General features: G+C 40.0%; 1 protein-coding gene across 4 annotated transcripts in view; it reads left to right on the forward strand.

Moving 5' to 3' along the window:
- dscaml1 (Down syndrome cell adhesion molecule like 1) overlaps positions 1-21761 on the forward strand; it is a 111334-nt gene that overhangs the window by 45018 nt on the left and 44555 nt on the right. For 2 of the 4 annotated variants that reach the window (XM_028045646.1, XM_028045647.1), the window contains exons 4-6: positions 19625-19771; positions 19901-20179; positions 20917-21192. In XM_028045646.1, coding sequence (XP_027901447.1) covers positions 19625-19771; positions 19901-20179; positions 20917-21192 — 702 coding nt within the window. Of the gene's footprint in view, positions 1-1263; positions 1369-1543; positions 1645-2296; positions 2382-19624; positions 19772-19900; positions 20180-20916; positions 21193-21761 lie in introns of those variants that run through there. The other 2 variants (XM_028045649.1, XM_028045648.1) reach the window with 2 other exon arrangements.

The following is a 21761-nucleotide window of genomic DNA, read 5'->3' on the forward strand; positions in this document are numbered from 1 at the left end:
CAAACAGAATCCTGTTGTCTATAATGTATCACTACCCAATATCACTGACCGATATTTTACACATATGAAGTGTGAATTCATTTTACTGTTCGGTCTCTCATACATATTTTTTATATGTGTGTGTCACTGCAGTCTGAATATATCTGTAGGAGTGTGTCATCGTTTGTTGAAGCAGGGTATCTATGTGTCATTGAGGTCCACAAGTTTCTTGGTAAGAAGCTGCTGTGGATTTGATGTGATGTGCAGTGTATGCTGTGTGTCACACCAAAACAGCTATGGTTGCATAAGGCCTCTGGGCAGTCATATTAGTGCATGTTTGTGTTGTTGCGTGGTTTATGTCTGTGTTTTCAGGCAGACTGCCTTGCATCACTGTCACTCACAAAAACAAAGAAAGACACTGATGCTATTTTACCCTGACACGTATCTGACTCCACTGTCCTTAAGTCTTACCCTGCTCCAGGCAGATGTACGAATTCATGTGTTTCTAACGTTTATATCGCATCAAACTGACAACCAAACTCTGACCTAAAGCTTCTTTAGCCGTCTTACTGTAGTTGACTATTTTCCCCCTTTTCTTTTATTCAACAGTCTTAATCTTATGAAATGAATTACTTGATTTTTTTCCCCCCTGAAGTGTTGTGCTTTTCAACAAAGCTTTGGACAACAAATGCCTTCAAATTATGTTTAATTTATTGTATCTAAAATATAAAAAACAATCAATGTATCTGTTTACCTTGACGCAGTTTATTGATTTAGTACCAAAGCACAAGTCATATCTGCAAAAGTAGGACTAATTGGTAACCATTTACAGAATCATTTTCTATACATGGATACTGTTTGCAGGTCCATCCATCCATCCATCCATCCATCCATCCATGTGTACATTATATTTGGCTGCATCTCAAAAAACACGCTTCTTGAACTTCTCATAAGAAACTGTCGACGGATTTGCAACATGTTTGGACTGAAGAAAAGCTTCTCAATGCTGAACAGTCTCTTTGGGGCATTTGATAGCACCGCTACATTGTATCAGTGAAAATAAGCTTAAACTTTTTGGACAGCATCACTCCATGTGTTTTATTTGCCGAGCTCATGTCAACCTCACCTGGGTTTAGGCAGCACCTGCTAGCATCAGCACCATGATTCTTTGTGACTAGCTTTGTGGGTAGACATGTCCCCTGCTCTGCTCTTATCCCGTGCCTCCTGCATTTTTTTCCGAGCCGTCTTTAAACGCATCACGAGTGTTTACGCTGTGACGTTGATTTTTGATTTTACACCTGTGGGGGCAGCGAGGGAAGACATGTTCCAGCTTCCAGTCTGAGCCAGCAAACAGATAAAAACTGCACAATTTTTTCCTTATCAAACCGAGTAAGTTGAGTAATACTGCAGATAATGTTACCTAAACGAGGACTAGCTAATATATGCCGATATATTACGTTAAGCTGTTCAAGAATACTAATGTTAGTATTTTTAGGCCATGTTGCATCCCTTTGTTGTTAGTTCATGCTAAAAATAAACCCAGTCCTTTTTTATTTCTGTGCAGAAGTGCAGAAATCTTTATTGTCGCAATAGAAAGAGCAAAGTTAGGGAGGACACAATACAGGAGAGGGCAGGAACAGGGACGATGACGCAGGGTCTTCTCAGGTAAGTAGAGATTGAAAGATGTCTGTTAGGATAGCATTTGTACAAAACCAAAGTTTGCCAAGAATGATACGAAACGAAAATACATTCAGCGTGAAGCAGTTGTTAGGTGAACATTGCTTGTGGATGTTAGAGGTCAGATGAAAATTGGCAGACTAGTTTTATATGACAAAACAAGGCAACAGTTGCTCAATCACTTCTGAACACAGAGCCTGTTGGACTCAAAGGTTTTCAGCATGAACAGACTATATCAGGTTCTGCTTCTGGTAACTAAGAGCAGTGTGGTGAGGCTAGTTTTCAAATTTAAAAATGGCAGGTTGGGAAAATGCAGACTGGTCTGATAAGTATTGTTTTTAAGCACCAATGTTCAGATGATAGGGTGAGAATGGCATAAACAACGTGATGGGATGGATCCCTCTGGTCTTGTATAAATGCTACAGGCTACTGGTGGATAGGCTATTTATCCTTGGCACAGTTTGGGTCGCAAAATGTCAACTGAGCGTTTATACACAACAGCCTATTTTAGTATAGTTGCTAACCATATGTATGTCTGTGTGACAGCATTGTACCCATCTTCTGATAGCTACTTCTGTCAAGATAAAGCAACATGTCAGACTGGTTTCTTGAACATGACGATGAGCTTGTTGTACTCCAGTGGCCTCTGCAGACACTAGATCTCCAGAAGAACACCATTAGGGGAACGGGTGGTTGTCATCTCAGCATGGGGCATGATTTATGAGGTATGGTCCTGCACTTATTTTAGTCGCAACATGTGGCAAATAAAATAAGCAGAAGAATAATAGTGGCACAAGAAGACTGCACTAAACTGAAAGGGTTTGCTCGCTTGCTCTCAAAGACCATGAAAGGCTCAAATGTCTACTTGAAGTAAGAAGACCTGTTGAGATTTTTTTTTCAGGGCTACTTGTGTTGTGAAAATATTGCTGCTTATTTTACAACGCACTGAATTCACAGGGTTAGGTCGTGGAATACACACCCAACACACACACACCAAAGCCTGCTTACAAGCAAAGTAAGCAGTCGTGCTCTGCCAGCACCTCTTGTAATCCCTCAGACAAATTACGACGTCTTCTCCCCCTCTATTCTCCTCCTCTGCCTCCCTCGCGCCGCTCTTTCCTTCCAGCTGCAATTGGATTTGGATAAAGATGGCTTTTCCTTTTCTTCTCTATTCTTCCCTGCTTTGGCTAAAAGGGGATTTGCTCTGGGGAGATTACACACACACAAACACGCCGATCTGTTCACGCATGCAGACCACAGTGCTGAGACACTGCATTTGAGGAAGAACATCTTCACGAACAAACATCCCACTCCTCAAAACCCCCACTTTCTTGCACTAGAATGAAACTCTGTGTTGCCAGGGGTCAACTACCTCCTTTGCTTTTGCTGTCTTTCCCTTCTTTTCTTCTTCTTTGCCTCCCAGTTGGCTATCCTGCTTATTTTGCACATCATCCATTTTTTCCCTTTCACCCTCTCTGCACTTCTTTTTTCTGCAACATCTATGCCACTTCTCCTCCTCCTTCATCTCATTACTGTCCTCGGTGCTCTTTTTCAGGAAGCCGAGTTGTCACAAAGTTGACCTCCTGCCATTCGGCTGTGAAAAAAAAATAGCTAAACTTGTGTAATGATCTGTCTTCTGTATTAGTATCTATGATGAACGACACTCCATCTGAGTTGTATTAACAGAAAGCTCAGCCATTTTACATGGCACATTGTAGTAAGTGTAGTATTAGGCTATTAAGATGCTCTAAAAATGGAAATGCCCCCCAAGGGACTAATCTCTGTGTACGTGTTGTAGCAGAGGGGGTTGGTGGTGCTGTGAGGGAATATTAGAAGACTGGGAGTAGTAGAAGGTCTTTAACCCTGACCCCCAGACAAGGCAACAATCAATATTTTAGCAGTACACATATTCATACACACGAGTCTGTGTTTGCTGTGTACTGAGACAGTGAATCACTGTCAGTATATATGATGCATAGAGTGTGTTTTTCTGTACACTGAGGAAAAATGCATTGCCTATGAGTTGAAACAGGGGTTTAGACTTTTTCTGGCTCCTGTGTGTGTTTTATGCCAGTAATCATTGTTTCCATAGAGTGCCATTTTTGCATGATTGTGGCCAACGTTGAGGCATATTTTTCTAAGCAGCTATATCATCGCGTCTGCATGTGCACAGAAGGAGGACACATTTGTTTTGAGTTGTACAAACATTTCATAGGAGCCACAGTGTCTTTTCCATTTCTTGCCCTGCTCTGTCTCTCTCTGCCTCCCTGGGCCACCAGTAGTGGTAATGGGGAGGGACCTGTCAGCTCACTTAATGCAGCTAATGTTTGCCTGCGCCTCGGGACACGAGCACAGACACACACACAGTTCTAACACACAGACAACACACACACATACAGAGTGCCCTGCTCGCTCGCTCTCTCTCTCTGTCACCACTCTGTCACATTCCCTCTCTTCTTCCTCCATCCTGCCCTCCCAGCTTTCTCTTTCTCTTCGAGTTTCTGAAGCTTAGCATTTTCAAAATAAAATATTTCACAATGTTTTGGAACAGATTAAATCTTCTGTTTGGCAGCATTTATTACAAATACCTTGTTTGTTCACGTTGAGTATTTGCCCTCTACATGGCCAGGTATTGTCAACAAGGAGAGTAAGTGAGGTGCTGTGGTGGCGCAGGGGCAAAGCACGACCCGCATATTGAGGCCTTAGTCCTCGTGACGGTGGTTGCAGGTTCGATTCCCAGCTTGGCGAGATTTGCCGCATGTCTTCCCCCTTTCTCATTACCCTGTTTCCTGTCGAACTACTTTCAAATAAAGGCCTTGAGAGCCAACAAAACCTTTAAAAAACAAAGAGAGTAAGTAGTATAAGACAATAATTATATGACAATAGTTTGTACTTCCTTTTATGTCAATGAATTCAAAAATATTCCCAAAAAGGTGTTCTTTTCTTCAAAAATACTAAAGATGATATAAAGATGATATCGTCCCTCCAGCATGTTCTGTGTCTGGCCTTGGGTCTCCCTCCAATGATGCATACCCAGAAAACCCCCAAGTAAGACACATCAGTGACTTCAGTGACTGACGGGCAAGACTGATCAGCAAACTTTGGACTGACTAGAAAGTCTGGTGGACCTGTTTGAAGATGTAGAATGCTCTACTCCAGAGTTTGGTTTTGTAGGCGATCTTTAAGAATCGGTGAGCACCTGATAGTCAAACCCTTCTTCCCCTGGAGCTTGGTTGAGTCCTGGATCTTCTTTTATACTTACTTCTGTTGAGCTGAGCTCTAGGTTTCGGTCTGGAGAATGGGATGGCCACTATTTGTGTTGGTTTGGGCCATAAGTGAAAGGTCACACAGTGTGTGTAGAAAGTATTCACTGTTCTTCATTTTTCACATGTTATGTTTCAGCCTTATTCCAAATTGGTTTAAATTATTTCCTAAAAATTCTACACACGAGTACCTTATCAAAACAAGGTGAAAAAAGTTTTGTTTTTTGCATATTAAGAAAAAAAGATTTGTATAAGAACTTACAGCCTTTGCGTAATACTTTGTTGAGCCACATTTGGCAGCCATTACAGCCTCAAGTCTTTTTGAGTATGATGCCAAGTTTGGACTCTGGCTTGGCCCCTCCATGACATTCACAGGGTGATTCTGAAGCCTCTCCTTTGCGATCTTGGTCATGTTCTTTGGGTCGTTGTCCTGCTGAAAAATGATCTGTCTCAGTTTGAGGTCAAGATGCTTTGGAGCAAGTTTTTTTCCAGGATGTCTCTGTCTGTTGCTGCATTTATCTTTACCTCTTTCCTCGCAATAGCATGATGATCCAGAGATGCTTGTCATTCTGGAAGGTTCTCCTCTTTCCACAGAGAAATGCTGGCACTCTGACAGAGTCATCATTGGGTTCTTGGTCACCTCCCTGACTATGGCGCTTCACCCCAGTTCATGCTGTTTTCATGGCTTGCCAGTTCTGGAAAAAGTGTTGCTGGTTCCAAAATTCTTCCATTTATGAACGATGAAGCCCATTGAGGTCATTGGGACCTTCAAAGCATCAATCATTTTTCTGTGTCTTTCCAAAGAACTTCTAGACAATCCTGTCTTGGAAATCTACAGACAATTCCTTTGATTTTTTGCTTGGTGTTTAACCTCTGACCAGCACTGTGGAACCTTATATAGATAGGTGTGTGCCTTTTCAAATCAAGTCCAATCAAATCAATTTACCACAGGTGGACTCCATTTTAAGCTGCAGAAACATCTTAAGGATGCTCAAGATGATTGTACGTTGTTCTTAAATTTTCTCCCCCTAGATGAGGTTTTGCTTTTTATAAGTCAACTTCATAAAAAGTGGTTGGTGCAGAAGACAGCAGCACTGCCAAGCAGGACAGCTTAACAGCAACAAATGGCTTTTAGAGATACACATTTTTTTTCTATTTTGCCACTTTTCCCCCCACCCTGGTTGCTGCCTCACTCCATCCACTCCTCCCTGTGCTCCGTCGCTCTGATGAATATCAGCCAACCAAATCAGAGATGCAGAGGAATCTTTCTGGCTCTCCCTTATTCTTTGCTGCTTCCACTGTACATAGTTTGCTGCCACATCTTTCTCTGTCTCTACTTAAAATCCTCATTCACCGTCTCTTCTTCTTTCTTTGCAAATGTGGACATCACTCTATCTCATTACGGTGATTTGAGGTTCGGCTTCAGTTGCTGGCCCACTTACAGATAAGTAGCGGTGGCAGCAGCAAACGTTGCCTGTTTGTATGCTGCAGATTCCCTCAAAAAATGGCCTCTGCTCTGCATCCAGCTTTACAAACTCGGATATTAAATTAGTCAATGTTTGTGGAGCTTTTTTTCTTTAAATGCAAAATCCTGGGTTTGAGCAACACAACAGAGATTGTGCCACACACACATGCATGTTTAGTGACCTTGGCAGATGCTGCCTCTTGCCAAATTATGCAGTGCCAGCCCTTGATGAGACCTCCCTCTTCAACAAACTGATGTTACAAGACTGCAGTTAGACTGGAAAGAGGAAGGAATTTTACATAGAACTAGTAAAATATCAGACATATGAACATGTTACTGGAAATTGATTTCATATATCATTCTGCTGTGTTGTAGATTGCATTTTTCATATGTATACACGGTTGGAAAGTTCATTAAGAGGTGTGTATGATAAGACACTAATCCAAAACATCCATATGACAAAAAGATCAAAAACACAAACAGTAGACTGAGGAGTCACCATGGCATTTCGATTTGAGTGGATTGTGCAAAACCTGACTGCATGTTCATCTCTTATTAACGTTACACCTGATGTCCTACCTCATAAAATGATCATGGTTTAAACATATGGCCCGCTTAAATGTTGAACAAATACTTGCAGTCCTTGCTAAAATGGTTTTTTTTTTTTTTTTTTTAGTCATTTCAGACCAACATGTGCTACAAGAGTTAGGGTGAAATGTGTAATTATTTTCTTTTACCAAAGGGTTTTTTTTCTTGCTGGATGTTGTTAATATTTTGGATCATGACCGAATATGTGAATATGTGAGGTAATGAAAGAAAAGGTTGATGACAAGAAGGCCTTTCAACATCAAAGATTTGGAGTCATCACCCAATATAACTTAAAAGTTGTAACACATGTTAGATGGTGCAAGAAGCTGTTTTGCATTGAGAAGGATCTAAATAATCTTCAACATGGCATTTTGCATTATTTTTTTATCTTGAGAGGCCTGTGTCATTTCCTTTCAGAAACAAACTTCCTGTTTGAATGTAAATAATCTTAAATATGAATCTGTCAGGGCTTGCAATTATTTTTACCTGAAGGTGACATTTTGTTGAGATACTGCTGCATATTGACATACAGCAATTTACAAAAGGATTCATTTCCTTTCAACATTTTGTCATGTTTCAACCTCAAACTACATAATATGTTATTGCAATTTAATGGAAAAGACTAACAAAATGCAGTAAACATCAATGACATGGAAAGAGAAGGATAAATAGTTTCATACAAATGACAATCATTTGGCATGCATGTGTATACAGCCAATAGTGTGTAGAACCACCTTTCACTCCAATCACAGTTTGCAAGTCTTTTGGTATTTACACATTCCAGCTTCACGCATGTAAACACTAAAATCTTTTGAAAAATAACTCAACCCCATAAGGACTGGATGAAGACCCATTTTTACATTTTTAAGATTTTGAACATAATACAGTTTTTCTTCCAATATTTAGCTCAAGTCATCTTTTCCGCAATTATGACAAGCTTTGATTTCACCGTTAAAGGAAAACACCCCCAATAGCATGCCACCACTATGTTTTACTTTAAATATTGAGTAGAGTACAATTTTCCACACACATCATTTTGCATAAAGAGAAACTTTTCAGATTTGGTCTAAATGTTTCTCCATGTCCAGCATAGCTTGTCGCAGACTGCAAAGGAGTTTATGACAGATTCTCCCAGCTGAACTGTAGGTCTCTTGGCTGCTTCTCTAATCGACACTCTCCTATCCAGGGCAAATCAAAGTTTTGCTTTCACTGGGATTTAGGTCTTAGTGATCCAATTTAAAGGTTATGGTTTGGCTCTTCTAACTGACCTCTCTTTTTGCATAAATGTAAACCTCGAAATGTCAGAAGCAGAACCACAGCAATTTCTTTGTAGACATTACCCATCTAACGGTGACAACCACCCATTATTAAGAACATTAACACATTTTGGTTCAGCAAGAGTTCTTCATACGTCTTACCTACGTATTAAAATGTGCTTTATGAAAGCTTTGACATGTTCTTATTGATTGCCTGAAGAGAAATCAGCTAAGTTAGGTTCATTTAAAAGCTGACTATGGAAACAAAAAGAAGAAGACGACAACACGAAGGGTTGAACATGAAAAGTAGCAATAATCAGCGGGTTGAGTACTCTAATCTTGCATGTTTGATACTCAGTGGCAGATTTAGTTTGTAGTATATTTGTATTCCATATAATGTTGCCTATCTCCAAGAATAACACATCACTACACGAGGAGACCATGTCTACAAAACCGCAAAACACGCTTGACTTGCCATCATGGTGTGTGTGTGTATGTGGAAGCATGTCCTGCCTGTCTGCATAGAGGTGTACTTGCACTGGGGACTGTGTGCTTGACTGCTTGTGTAACTCTACATAATTCTTGAGAGCGATATGTTTGTGTGATGGGCAGACAAACAGATCTGAGGGAAAGAAATCTTAAAAACTTAAGATTGTGATGGACCTTTAGCTAGAGGATCTGTGTCCCCCTCATCCTCTTTAACTATTACATTTTTAGATTCATCATTTTCTGTTTGCCCTTTGTTTATCTTCTTTGTATTCTTTCTCTATGTTTGTCTTGATTTATCCTCTTTCCTGCTCATTCTCTTGCTCCTGCATTTTTTTTTTAAGTTCACCCTCCCCCCTGCTCGGGCGGTGACATTGGGCTAAAGTGGGACAGAGTGTAGGAGGGCAGTGAGGCAGAAGAGACGGAAAGACACTCGTGCAGAGATAGCTGCTTGTTCTGCTGTGATGACCCTCCTCCTTTCCTTTTCCAAGAATGTACCTCAGGCACTCCAGGCCCGTCAGGCCTCCCCACAACGTCTGGGGGACCCACTTTTAAGAATGTCACCACTCCTCCGCTCCAATCTGCAACATCTGTCTCTGCAGCTTATTTGCTTCCAGTCACCCCTCATTTCCTTCTCGTGTGCAGGCTCCTCCTCCTCATCCTCTTTTGGGTCTGTGTCGCCAAGATGCCCAGCAACAGTGTAGAGGGGACATCATGAAAGTGGCCCGGCAAACAAGCGGAGCCTCCGTAGGAATGCGATGGAAAGCGCAAATCCTCCCCCCGTTTCTCCTTCCCCCTCATATGTCTTGCTGTGTAAGGTGCACTCATTCGTGCACAGGCTTTGCTCCCCACTGACCTCGCTGCTCTCTGAGATTCAGAATATGTCACAGGGGTGGTGCTTACATCCTGAGGGACTGTAGTACTCCCACCGAGGAGAACATGGCTTTACAATGGGCAAGGCTTTATTGATTTGTGTGAGAGTTTATCACATGTGTCAGCACACTCTCCTTCTCATGTACACACAGGCATGTACACAACAAATCAAAGTGGAGTCAAGTTTTAGAGCTCACAGAACGGGTTTTAAGTGCCACTTTTGAATAGCATCCACAGTTCATCTTCTGCTTGCTTTTTCATGCTAGTTCCTTTTTGATAGATGACAATGAAACTAAGCAGATCTACGTGTAAATTCTGAGTTTTCATTGTGTTGGTTTTGTGTTTTGCCACAACGGAAATAAGACATTCTAGCAAAGTTTAATTAGCTCGTGCATCATGGTCTTAGAGATGCCCTGCTAGCCTTCTCATGACTGTCAAGCATGTCTGTGTCTATTATTGACAGGAATAAATATTTAAAAACACACAAGTTGACAAATCAGAAGTCTGTGTTTATTTGCTATTGCTAGCAACCAAAATGAACTAAATGCACACTTAGCTGAATACATTTTGTGTAGATACACAGAGAGCTAATCAAAATGACATGATGTGTCATTTTATGTTGTGGTGCACCTTTTAGCTCTACTTGTCAGGCAAGCAAGCTCTGCCATCTTGCAGCTTGCATATTTATGGCTTTTCTAACAAAGGTTGATTCAGTGCATGCGAGTCATTAACCAACATCTTGTTCAGACCAAGGAGCACAGCAGATTGGTTGTTGAGTAATTGCTAGCAAAAATAAGTCAAACCATATGTATTGAACACATAATAGTTTAATCCATCTTTTGAAAATGGAAAGAATATGGGACAACTGCAAACCAAGACACCCTAACTGACAGACCAATCAGAGAAGGTAACACGAGGTTCATGTGGATGCAGGGGTCCATGGCTTATGTGGGAGAATCTGTTGTGCTGATGGAGGTCACAGCTAATTCCCCACAGAGAAAAATTGTGGTGGCTGTCTCATGCTGTGGGAATTCTTTTCTTCAGCAGAGACAGATCGGAAGATGGCTTGGGCCAAATACAAAGAAAACTGGAATACACCCTGTCAGGGTGGAAATGATTTGAGACTGAGGTGGAAGTTCATTGTCACGTCAATGACCGAAAACCTACAGCCAGAGCTTGGAATGGTTTAGTGGGGCAAACCTGGTAGATAAATAAATATCTTAAAAAGATGTGCAGCTGAGTGAAATCTGGTTTCATTACAGGATTTAATACAAACGAACAACACATTTGTAAAACATTATCAGTTTACTTTCACTTCACAAATGGGCACTCTTTTATTTTGACCTCTCCTATAAAAAGACAATAAATTAAATGCAAATTTTAGCTGACGTGATGTGAATTTTGGAAGCGTTACATTTAACTAGTCTGACTTCAGCCTGTGTGACATTATGGAAAGGTAGCAATTTTTGGAAACTGCAGTGTATAACAATTGTCATTTTATGTTATTTCACCTCCTTTTTAACTATTTTTTTCTTTTTACAACATACATCACTGCCTCTTGTGTGTGTGTGTGTATGTATATTTACATATATATAGTATGGCCATTCTGATTAAGGTTGTTTTAGTTCTTTAGAGGCCTTCCCTAGAGCAAGGGTGGTGGACTGAGACAAACATCTTTTCATTTGGAAGAGTGCATATTTGCGCTTTATTTGTTTTGCTTCTTGCTCTTCTTTTTCAAGCCCTCCACACTGAGACATGAGTTGAAGGGTGTGTGGGTCTGTGGGGTGTCACCTTCTAATAACCAATATAGAAACAGATCCAGAGTTGCAGCATCAGAAAATGAGAGAAATTGAGAAACCAAGGAATCAGATACTCAGAGTAAAAGACAAAGGAAGAGGAGACTTGGTGGTGTTGGGGAGGGCAGCAGCTGGAATTGACAGTGAAGTATGTTTTTTGGGGTTTTTTTGTTTCTTTTAAATGGGTCCATTGGCCCTCACCATGGCCATCCTCAGATCACTGATTCGAACTAACCGTGGAAAACAGACGTAATCGAGCTGGCAGATGAAAAGGTCAAGGGTTGGGAGTTGAAAACTGTAACACTTGTTTAAAGATAAGAATGTAGTAGGAGTCTGTTGGCCTTTTCTTTAGAAATCATTCTGCCTCAATTCCAGACTCATGGAAGGAGATGGAAAGAATGAGTCAATAAAATTCACACATTTCCTCTTTATTAACCTTCTTTTATTATTTTGACTTAACCTCTTACTGGTCCTTTCGCAAGGTTCTGGTCTCTGATTGAGTTAAAGAAAGCGCCGGTAATACGCCATCCTTGTGGCTCTTTCTGTATCGGGTTCGTTCTCAGAAGCACTTCACTATTTCTAGCTGCTTTGAATGTGAATAGAGAGGAAATAGAGACAAGCATCATTCATTTCATATGAGAGCGAAACCAGGGAAGAGGGTGGTGGTGGGGGGGGGCTCAAACTGGGAGAGCGCCTATTGTCACTAGGTGTAGATTTCCCTTTGTCAAACACATGCCAATTCTTCAGACCCAACAGAGGAGAGGAGAATAGGAAAATGATAGCAGCAGAGAAAAAAAGATGAAGGGGGGCTGGGAGGGTGACAGAGGAAGAGAGGGAGAGAGAAAGAAGGGTAGCCGTATTGATTTGACACTCAGGGAATCACGCCACAGCTCTGTTCATTTTCATTCATCTGCCCTTGTAATGGGTGTGTTAATATGGCAGGTAGGGACAGAGGGCAGCAGGGGGATTTAGGAGGATGGGGACATTTTATTACAATCCAATCTTTATCCTCTACAGATGCACGCATGCAGTTCTCCACAAGTATTTTACAGTCACTTCATGCTTAATACACAGATAAATACTATTTCCCTCATCAATACAAACGTGTCAATTGAAAATGACAGCTAATTTAATTTCATTTAATGGAATTTAAAAATACACAGTCAAACAATATTGGGCATATTTAATGAAGAGCTCTCTTTCGTTGGATGCTGGAAATTAAGTTTATTTTAAGTAAATTTTACCCTTTGGTCAACAATGTTTGTACAGGAAAAAAGGTCTTGTTATAAGTTAAATAATCTGCTAATGGAATAAATGCCAAGGAATTATTGACCTAAAAAAGCTACTATGTCTGGCTGAAAAGTTACTTGTACGGTAAGTTAATTTTGTCCTTTGTGTACTAACATATTTGCACTAAATACTATGCAAAAATATTTGGTGAGATTTTGTGTTTTTGCAGTTCACAGTCATCATATATTGTAATCAGTGTATGGCAAATATCAGTAATCAGTGTCCATTGTAATCAGCTATTGTCCCAGCTGATGGGTGGTGGCATTTCTCCCCACTTCCAAAAAGTCTACGTAACCTTCTCTTTAAAAACATGAGATTTTGACTGCAGGAGCTGTCGGCGTAAAGTCACCGGTTGTCAAAATGTAGTTGAAATTTTGGCTTGACTTTCAACATCTTTGTCTAGACTAGATGGGAACAGACAAATGGGTAAAGGGAATTCAAAATGTCAGCGAATTTTCTGGGCTAAATGAAGACAAGCTCTGACTGATGTGCAATAATATGTAATCGGTGTCTGCTGTAATGCATAACACAAGGAGGTAGTTCAGACACAGTATTAGGAGCTCAAATGAAATAGCTTTTAGTAAGCTTTCCCAGCGCATCTTTCAAATCAACCATAATAGGCCCTTGGTAATTATGAAATAAATTAGCTATGGAAAGGAATGAAGTCCTACCAGGAAGTAGAGGTGCAGGGATCTTGTCTGACTTTATTTCAAAGCCTCTTCCTTATTCACTGCTTTACAGCTGAAGAATAGCTGCTTGGAAAAGAAATATATTTTTGCAGGCAAATCTCAACACATGTGCCATTAAAGTGGGATGCCAGCCATGTTTAAATTGCTCACATTGCTTGAGTCTCTTAATGCCTCTCTTGTCAGAGTTTGTAATATAAGTAAAGTATATGACTTTTTAAACATTTCTTGTTTTAGAAACATAAAAATCTAAAGGAGTCACTTTTGCAAGGTACTATCTTCCCCTACCAGGACTAAAAGTACTCATAAATTAAACCACATAAGAATATATTCTATTACTCTCAGACAATCCACCCTACTTCTGCAATATTCTTCAGAAAATGATATTCCAACACAGTGCAGAGACATTGAATATTGAGATTTTTAAACAACAGCTCTTAATTTGTGATTCAGCATCAGAGCTCTTCATATATTTTAAATATCATTGTGTAATGAGTTGATATTGCCTTTGCAGTTGTTTTTTGTTGTTGTTGATTTTTAAGTAGAATAATTATCGTTCATGTACTAAGTGCAGATAATGTTCTGTAGATTTTTGTAAACTGTAGGCACACATTTTTTTAACAGACATTTGGAAAAGGTTTTAAAATATAGTTGCAGCAGTAATTTTAACTTGATCTTATCCCTGCTACCACATCTAAAGACATGTAAGTTTTGGTATTTTTAAAATAAATATGTTTCAGTTGAAGTAATAAGCAGCAAACCTGAAAATGCAACATCAAGACATTTTCTACCAACAATAAATGTATGTTTAGTGATGAGCTCTAAACCAGGTTATGCTTCATGTCAGATTCAAGTGAAGTTGGGCTCCAAACCAATGCTATTACTGAACTTCCAGTCAGAAGAAACATGCTGCCTCAATTAAAATATCACTTTAAACCTATATTAATTATAATGGTATTTCCATTTATGCATCAAATTCCTAAGCTTGATCCGATTTTTATGACAATGTAAAAGTGCATAAAATACACAGGGATGTTTGATGTGTTTCTAAAAATGTAATAAATAAGGAAAACAATATGATTTTTTAGTATTTGACCTTTTTAGCACCAATCAGGCAACATCTACAAACAAGAAAAATTGCTATTTCCAATGGTCAGTGTTGGGCATCTGAATTGGTGCATTTCAAGCCAAACATTCTACTACACTCATTTTATTGGTTTGATGCAAGCCTGCTCCTACATATTACCATTAAATTGCTGTAAGCTATATATACTTGTTCTAGTCCTGGAGTTATGCTACACGGTATTCTTTGCCTCTCAGTGTTAAATATTTTCCTGACATCTTTTATTAAAAACAAGTATGCACCAACGATCCACTTCATCTGCTAACACAGTTTTAATGATTCGCTGACAGCATAAATGTCAATACAGGCATGCATCTTTGATAAGGATCGCCAAGATATTTAATCATTTACATTCTATGTCTGGTAGGGAGCTTAATTGGTAAAATCATATCTGTAATGAAAAATGTGGAAATGGGAAAAGAGGAAAAAAAACAAAAAACATGACAAATCAGGCGAATAAATAAGGGATGTGTAGGTGTACTCCACTGTCTTCCCATTGCTGTGTCATCTCTGTAGAGAAAATGCTCGGCTCACAGTTTGTTAGGTGCACACTCTAAATGTGGATTGTGAAATAGTTGGAGTACAAGCATGTAGCTTGTAAGACGCATTGTGTGTGTTTGAGTCAGTGCGCATTTCTGAGAAGTCCATTTGTGCGACTGCTGGCCTGCACTGTGCACAGCACCCGTGGTCACTTCGGCGCTGAACTATGGAAGGCAATCTTTGACAGTAGCACCAGTGCCAAACTCCAGGACGTGTTTTAGAAGTCAAGAGTGCAAAACAAAGTGGCACTATGCAACGAGTGATGCGGCAAGCCCCTCTGTGGCCTAAGGTCTCGGCATGCGAATCAGTAACAGATCCATTCAGCAGTTCCTCTCCTCTGATTTACATCGCCTTCATTTAAATGGCTGATTCCTCTCTTCTTCTTTTTTTTTTACCTCTAATGAAGGTTACTCTGCCGCACACACGTGCATGCGCGCTAAGTGCATAAAAATGCACATTCGCCCTCGTTGTCGTGTGCCACTGCAGCGCCCCCTACCCAGCTGCTGTCACGTGAGTGCCCAGGCCCTAGCAACAGCGAGCGAAAGAGCGAACAAAAAGAGAGATCCTGGCGAGAGCACGAGAGAGGGAGAATGGGTAAAGAGAAAGAGATGGGAGGGAAGTGGGGGGGAGAAGAGAGGGGGGAGCTGTGGAGCATTAATAAGTGATGAGTCCAACAGTGTGAATTGCTGTTAGTTAGTATAGCTGCAGCGCCGCTCTCATTTGCATGGCAGCACCAAGAAGAATCCCCCGGTACTTGCGCCATTTCCTTTTCAGCTCAGTTTGCCACTGAATGACTGTTTCCTGCGTACATCTTCTGTTATCTGTTTCCATCTTTACCTTACGTCCATCTTCTAGTTAACGTTTTAAAATATGCACCATTTTCCTATCTGGGGGTTTGTCCATTCTTCCTGGTGAATACGTTTCTTTAAAGATTTTTCATTTTCTTTTTGGCTCCTTCTACTAGTTCTATTTTTATTTATCCTACTTAACAGTAATTTGTTAAAAGAATAGCAGCCATACACAGTGCACATTTAGCTGCACTTTTCTTAATCACCTCTCAATACTTAGGAAGAGGGGTGTTCTCTCTCTGGAGAAACTCTGTGGAAGACAATTGATACTCCTGGGCCCCATGATCCCTTTCTTCTCCATTCCTGTTTCTCTGTCTCGTTATTTTCATGTATGTCTGTGGATTTCCAGAAAATGTGCAAAGATCGAGCCGAGGCTTCTGCTCCTGGCATGACTTCCTGCCTCAGGCAGATCAGCTGAACTGATTCCATTACTCACAGACCCCCACCCCGTGAAATACGGGGAAGAAGAGCACTGTAAATGTTGGGGTGAGTGGAATTAGGTAGAGGGCAGAAGGAGGATTATAGGGCGGCACGCAAAATAGAAGAGGGAACTAAAGGAACTGTAAATATTTTTTTTTAAATAAGGAGGGAGTGAAGTGATTGTGCAACTCCCATAGGTGTGAGATAGACTTCAAAATTCCCATCCTTCCTCCAACAGCAAAATAAATAAAATAAACACAAAAACACATGCAGGAACACATACAAACACACACTCAACCACAGCAGCCTACTCCTGGAGGCGTAGGCAGACTAGACAAGAATTGATCTCTCCCACGAGGAGAGGTTTGCGAACGGAGGGCGAGATGGAGAAAGACGTAGAATTGTTTTTAGTTGTGTTCAGCTCTCAGGTCTGTAGGCCCCTCATCACTCTCACTCCCTCCTCTGTCACTCCCAGCGGCATGTTTCTCTTTATCTTCTCATCTCTCCCTCCATCAATCTCCATCTGCCATCCTCCTCCCTGTAGGCCCTCAGACCCTTCCTCTTCACTGCTGCCTCCCTTCATCCCTGCCTGCACCCTCTCCACTGTTTTAGGTGTGTCTCATCTCTGTAGACAGCAGGAGGATAGGCGGTGACTAGAAATTAAATACAAGCTGTGCCAAAATAAAGGCAGAATGAGGGAGGGCCAGAAAACCATAAGACCACAAATGGGAGCAGACATGGGGCAAGAAATTATGGAAATCCATAAATCAAGGTTTATTTATATAAACAATATATTCAATATTTTTTATTGAATATCGACTTCTCAGTATTCCTATCACTCAATTAAAAGAGTTCCCTGACACTGACAAATTTGTAATGCAGCTGAGGTTGGGTTCATACTAGAAACATACCTGGCTGAACCTTGTCCTGTTGCATCAACTCTTCAACTCCAAGTATCATTGATTTTTAAGTGTTTAAACAGATTTGCACCTACACCATTAAACGGTTGTATACAGAGATTGCAGGGTAACAGCAGATCTACTACAGCGTCTTTAAATTTAAATTGTAAGGTTCCCTTTCGTAGAACCACTTTTGCTCAAAGTGCTCTGTCTGAGAGGATCTGCTGTACGGAACTCACTTCCTGTCAATTTAAAGTCTGTAATCAGATTAACAAAACTCTGGTTATGTCCAAGACAGAACTGTATTCACACTTAATGTTCTTTCTCACAATCATGTCTTATGTACATGATTGTGTAGATGTTGTAAACATTATGTTACAGCTGTGCTATTTTAAATGGTTATTACTTCAATTTTTAATAGTTTTAAGATGTACTGTTTAAAAGCCCATCTAGGGACGCAGCAACAGCTGCGAATTAGCTGTTGCTAAAAGCACTATGACGCAAACATGGGACTGCTGTTCAGTTTGTCCGTCGTATGTCTTTCCCTATCAAATAAACTTATGTAAATAAATTAACTGTTCAGTACTTTATTATAAACGTAATGCTGCTTCTCCGTATGAGAAGTGTAGAATGTTATGACAACAGGTCTTTAATTGCTACTTTAATTGATAAAAATCTCTAAGTGTGGATCCTTTTTTTTTTTTTAAATCGAAATCATCTGTCATGCTTAATTTGTGATGTTTGTTTGGGATAACAAATTAGGGTTTGATCACAAAATGATAATTCAATAAACTAACCAAAGTAAGACTTTTGTGACCTTTGTTGTGGGCAGCATGTCTTGAATTGACTGGCTTGTGTAAATGTGTAATAACTTAACTCTATACCACACTAAACTACAATTGTGAGGATACCAGATTCCTGATGGTGATTTTATTTACCGGTATTTATTTTTTTACTTGTTTTGCTTTTGTATTTATAAAAACATTGAGAGGAGAATAAAACTGATGGATAAGTGGTGGAGTAAGTTTCCTTCACATTGTCTCTTGACAAGCCTATTTTCATTTATGTCCTCTATGCTGCTTTACTTTGTCTTCAGTTGTAATAGTCTCTGAATTTCTCACTCCCCTCCTACCCGATCACCCCCTTCGTGCTCCGTCTTTCTTTCTTCAGGCATGTTGTGACAAGGGTGTAGCAATGTGTTACACAGGGCTCCGCTCACCAAGTGCATATTATCCTATAAGGTATAATACCCAGGTTGGAACAAAAGGGCAGGCTTTGAAATTACAGCTTACGTTGCTTAGCACTCAGCACAACAGTCTGACTCACATGAAAACACATGTGTGTGAACTTTATGATTGTAAGTGCTCTGGCTGACAGTCATGTATGCCATTAAGGAAAAACTAACTAAAAATACTCACAGATGCTTGCAAAGAATTATTCATAACTACTCTGATGTCTGTTAGCGTGTGTTTTATCATTTCTCAACTTTTACGGCCGATTTTTCCAACAAATTGGACAGGTCAGGCATAAATACAGCCACAAAAATGAAAGGAAGCCAATATAAAGTCCTAAAAAGGGTAGAAATAATAACTTGTGTGTGTGCTTATGTGGTATTTCAAACAATTTATTTTGATTTCCTTTGTCAAAAACTACAGAAGACACAGTGGAAGCATCAACAACCCTTGTTCCACACCTAATGGTGGCTAATGACACTAAGCTTAGTGTCTGATTCAAAACTTTTTATTCCGTGCCAAATTGGAGAACTACAGGCTTTTAAGTGTTCTGGGCAGCATTTGATCACCTTTAGCTGAAAGTTTAGATTGTAGACTTCATTAAAATAACTTCATCTGGAATTCTGATTCTTTAAGATCATATTAGAAAATTTTAATGTCAAAAAACAAAGCAAGCCTTTTGAATGCTTCTTTGGCATAAAACAACCAGCTCCTAGTGCAGGAGTCTTTAAATCTAGGCTTTGAAACCCAGTGTCTTGCAACTTTTAGATGGGTTACTGGATACCGAGGAGGCTGGACTGGGGACACATCTAAAGGTTGCAGAACACTGACCCTTGAGGCATGGATATAAGAACTCCTGCTCAAGTATACTGAGAAGAGTGTAAAATGTCCTATAAATTACCTCAATATAATTTGTCTTCAATTACAGATGTTTTTTTAAAAAAAATTTGTGAAATCTGTATGTGAAAAAATCTAGCTTTCCATCCCTCTAGATCAGTTATCCTCAATATTTTTTTAGTTTTTATGTGTTTTTATAAGTAACAGCACGGAAGGTATTTTTTGCAGAATGGGTTTCATCACTGAAGTGGTTGTATGTCTCAATGGTTTATAGGTCAAAGGAGTGACATAGGGCACACTGCATGCGGGAATTACCTTTGACAGTATACCAAAATGACCAGCTTGTACTTCTCCACTCTTTTACAGGTAATCGTTTCTTCCTGACCTCATTTGGCGCTTTATATATCTCAGAAGTGCAGAAGGAAGATGCTTTGTCCACCTACCGCTGCATCACAAAGCACAAGTACAGTGGAGAGACCCGCCAGAGTAATGGAGCCAGGCTCTCTGTAAAGGGTAGGTAAAGGAACTTGTTTTCTTTTTCATTTGTTACTAATGCATCATGCTTTGACTTTTGGTCTCTTAGAATATTGTTGATGAGCATATTAATCTGAATCAAAATCACATTTCTGTGATCACTTTTAGACCCTAAGGAGTCCCCCCCATCTGTGCTGGATAGTTTCCAGTCTGGTGAGATGCAGGTTGGACACAGCGTGGAGCTGCCCTGCATTGCCTCCGGATATCCAAATCCCACCATCCGATGGTTGAAGGATGGTCGACCACTGCCAGCTGACTCTCGCTGGACACGCCGCATCACTGGCCTCACTATCTCTGACTTAAGACTTGAGGACAGTGGCAACTACATTTGTGAAGTCACGAACAGCTTTGGCTCCAAAGAGGTGACGGGTCATCTCAATGTTATAGGTAGGTAGTCAGGGTAGATATGACTTTATTAAAACATTTTGACTTTAGTCTCATTCTAAGGCTTGGGTATAACTATATAAACTTCAAGCTCCTAAAGTTAGACTTATTATTTGGGACTCTTTATGTTTTATTGAGGATAAAAGCAAGCTAGTCAGCAAGTCCCACACCCCAATTGCTTAAAACTCTCTTCTTATTTTGTATTTTATACACTTTTTTGAGCAGAGTGACCATATTACAGTGCAAATCTCAAACCTTAAGTGACAGATCATATATGGTAGAACATTCACAGTCTTGGAGTCATAGATACATGCACTAATTCTGTGAAAAAAAACCCATCTTACCCATGCAGATGCAGTGACATACAGACACACATGCTCTCACACACATTCAGCAGCTCCCAGCTCATCACACCAGCTGCTTTATTGCTCACTGACATTTTTTCCCTCTCTGTCTTCCTGTCTCGGTTTTTCCTTGCTGCTCAGCACACAATCTCAATCACACACACACACACACACGCACACACACACACACCCCGACAGACACAGGAACTGAAACATAGACAAGAAATACACACCAAAATATGATTTGTGTTGCTTAGCCAGCACAGTGTAGCTCATAAGAAAATTTCCATCCTGTGCCTGGGATGCTGACATATACCAACTTTTGTTCCTTCAATATGTAGGTACTTACTTGCCTCCATCTAAGGTATTGTCATCTATTTTTTTCCTCATCTCTAGAACCACTGCGGGTCACTTTGTCTCCAAAGAACCTCAAGACTGGGATCAGCAGTACAGTAATCCTCTCCTGTGCCGTCCAGGGTTCCCCCCACTTTACTGTTTCCTGGTACCGTAACACAGAACCTGTGATGCCTGATCAGCACTTTTCCATCCAAGGAGCACACAATGAGACACTCTTCATTTCTGCTGCACAAAAAAGACATTCTGGAGCTTACCAGTGCTTTGCCTCACGAAAGGGCCAGACTGCCCAGGACTTCTCCATCATACTGCTGGAAGGTAAAAATTAAAAAAGGTCTAATATTAACTATTTTCTCTCTGTTCTGTAATCTTACTCGCATTAAGGCTAGAATAAGGGTTTGTTTTTAGTCTCAATGATATAGTAGTTCAGCAGTATTTTAACATATTTAGACAAACAAAAAATGTTGGTGAACAATGTTGGACCTTTGCTTTATAGGTGAATGTCTAATGCAGTTGATTGCTAATATGTTCATTTATTGATTTTGAGAAGGCACAAATCCATGAAAAAGGATAATTTTTGCTGTTCAAAACATCCAACATCTTTACCAGTATCTCTGTAAAGATTTGTTAAAAGATCAACTTATATTCCAGTAACCTAAAATCACATAAGATAATGAAAAATTTAACCTTATTTTTTTTGTCTATGTAGGGGGAAAAAACCCCATTTGTTTTTAATAAACTCACTGTTGGTACAATTGTCATTATCATTATGTTAATAATTTGTATTTTACTTTTCTTTTATTGTAGATTTATAGAAGTGCTGTTTTATACACTGAAACACTACTCAGAGTAGAAGAAGAAAAAGAACTTAAAAAAAAACAAAAAAA

Source organism: Xiphophorus couchianus, chromosome 18, assembly GCF_001444195.1.
Source record: "Xiphophorus couchianus chromosome 18, X_couchianus-1.0, whole genome shotgun sequence".
NCBI lineage: Eukaryota > Metazoa > Chordata > Actinopteri > Cyprinodontiformes > Poeciliidae > Xiphophorus > Xiphophorus couchianus.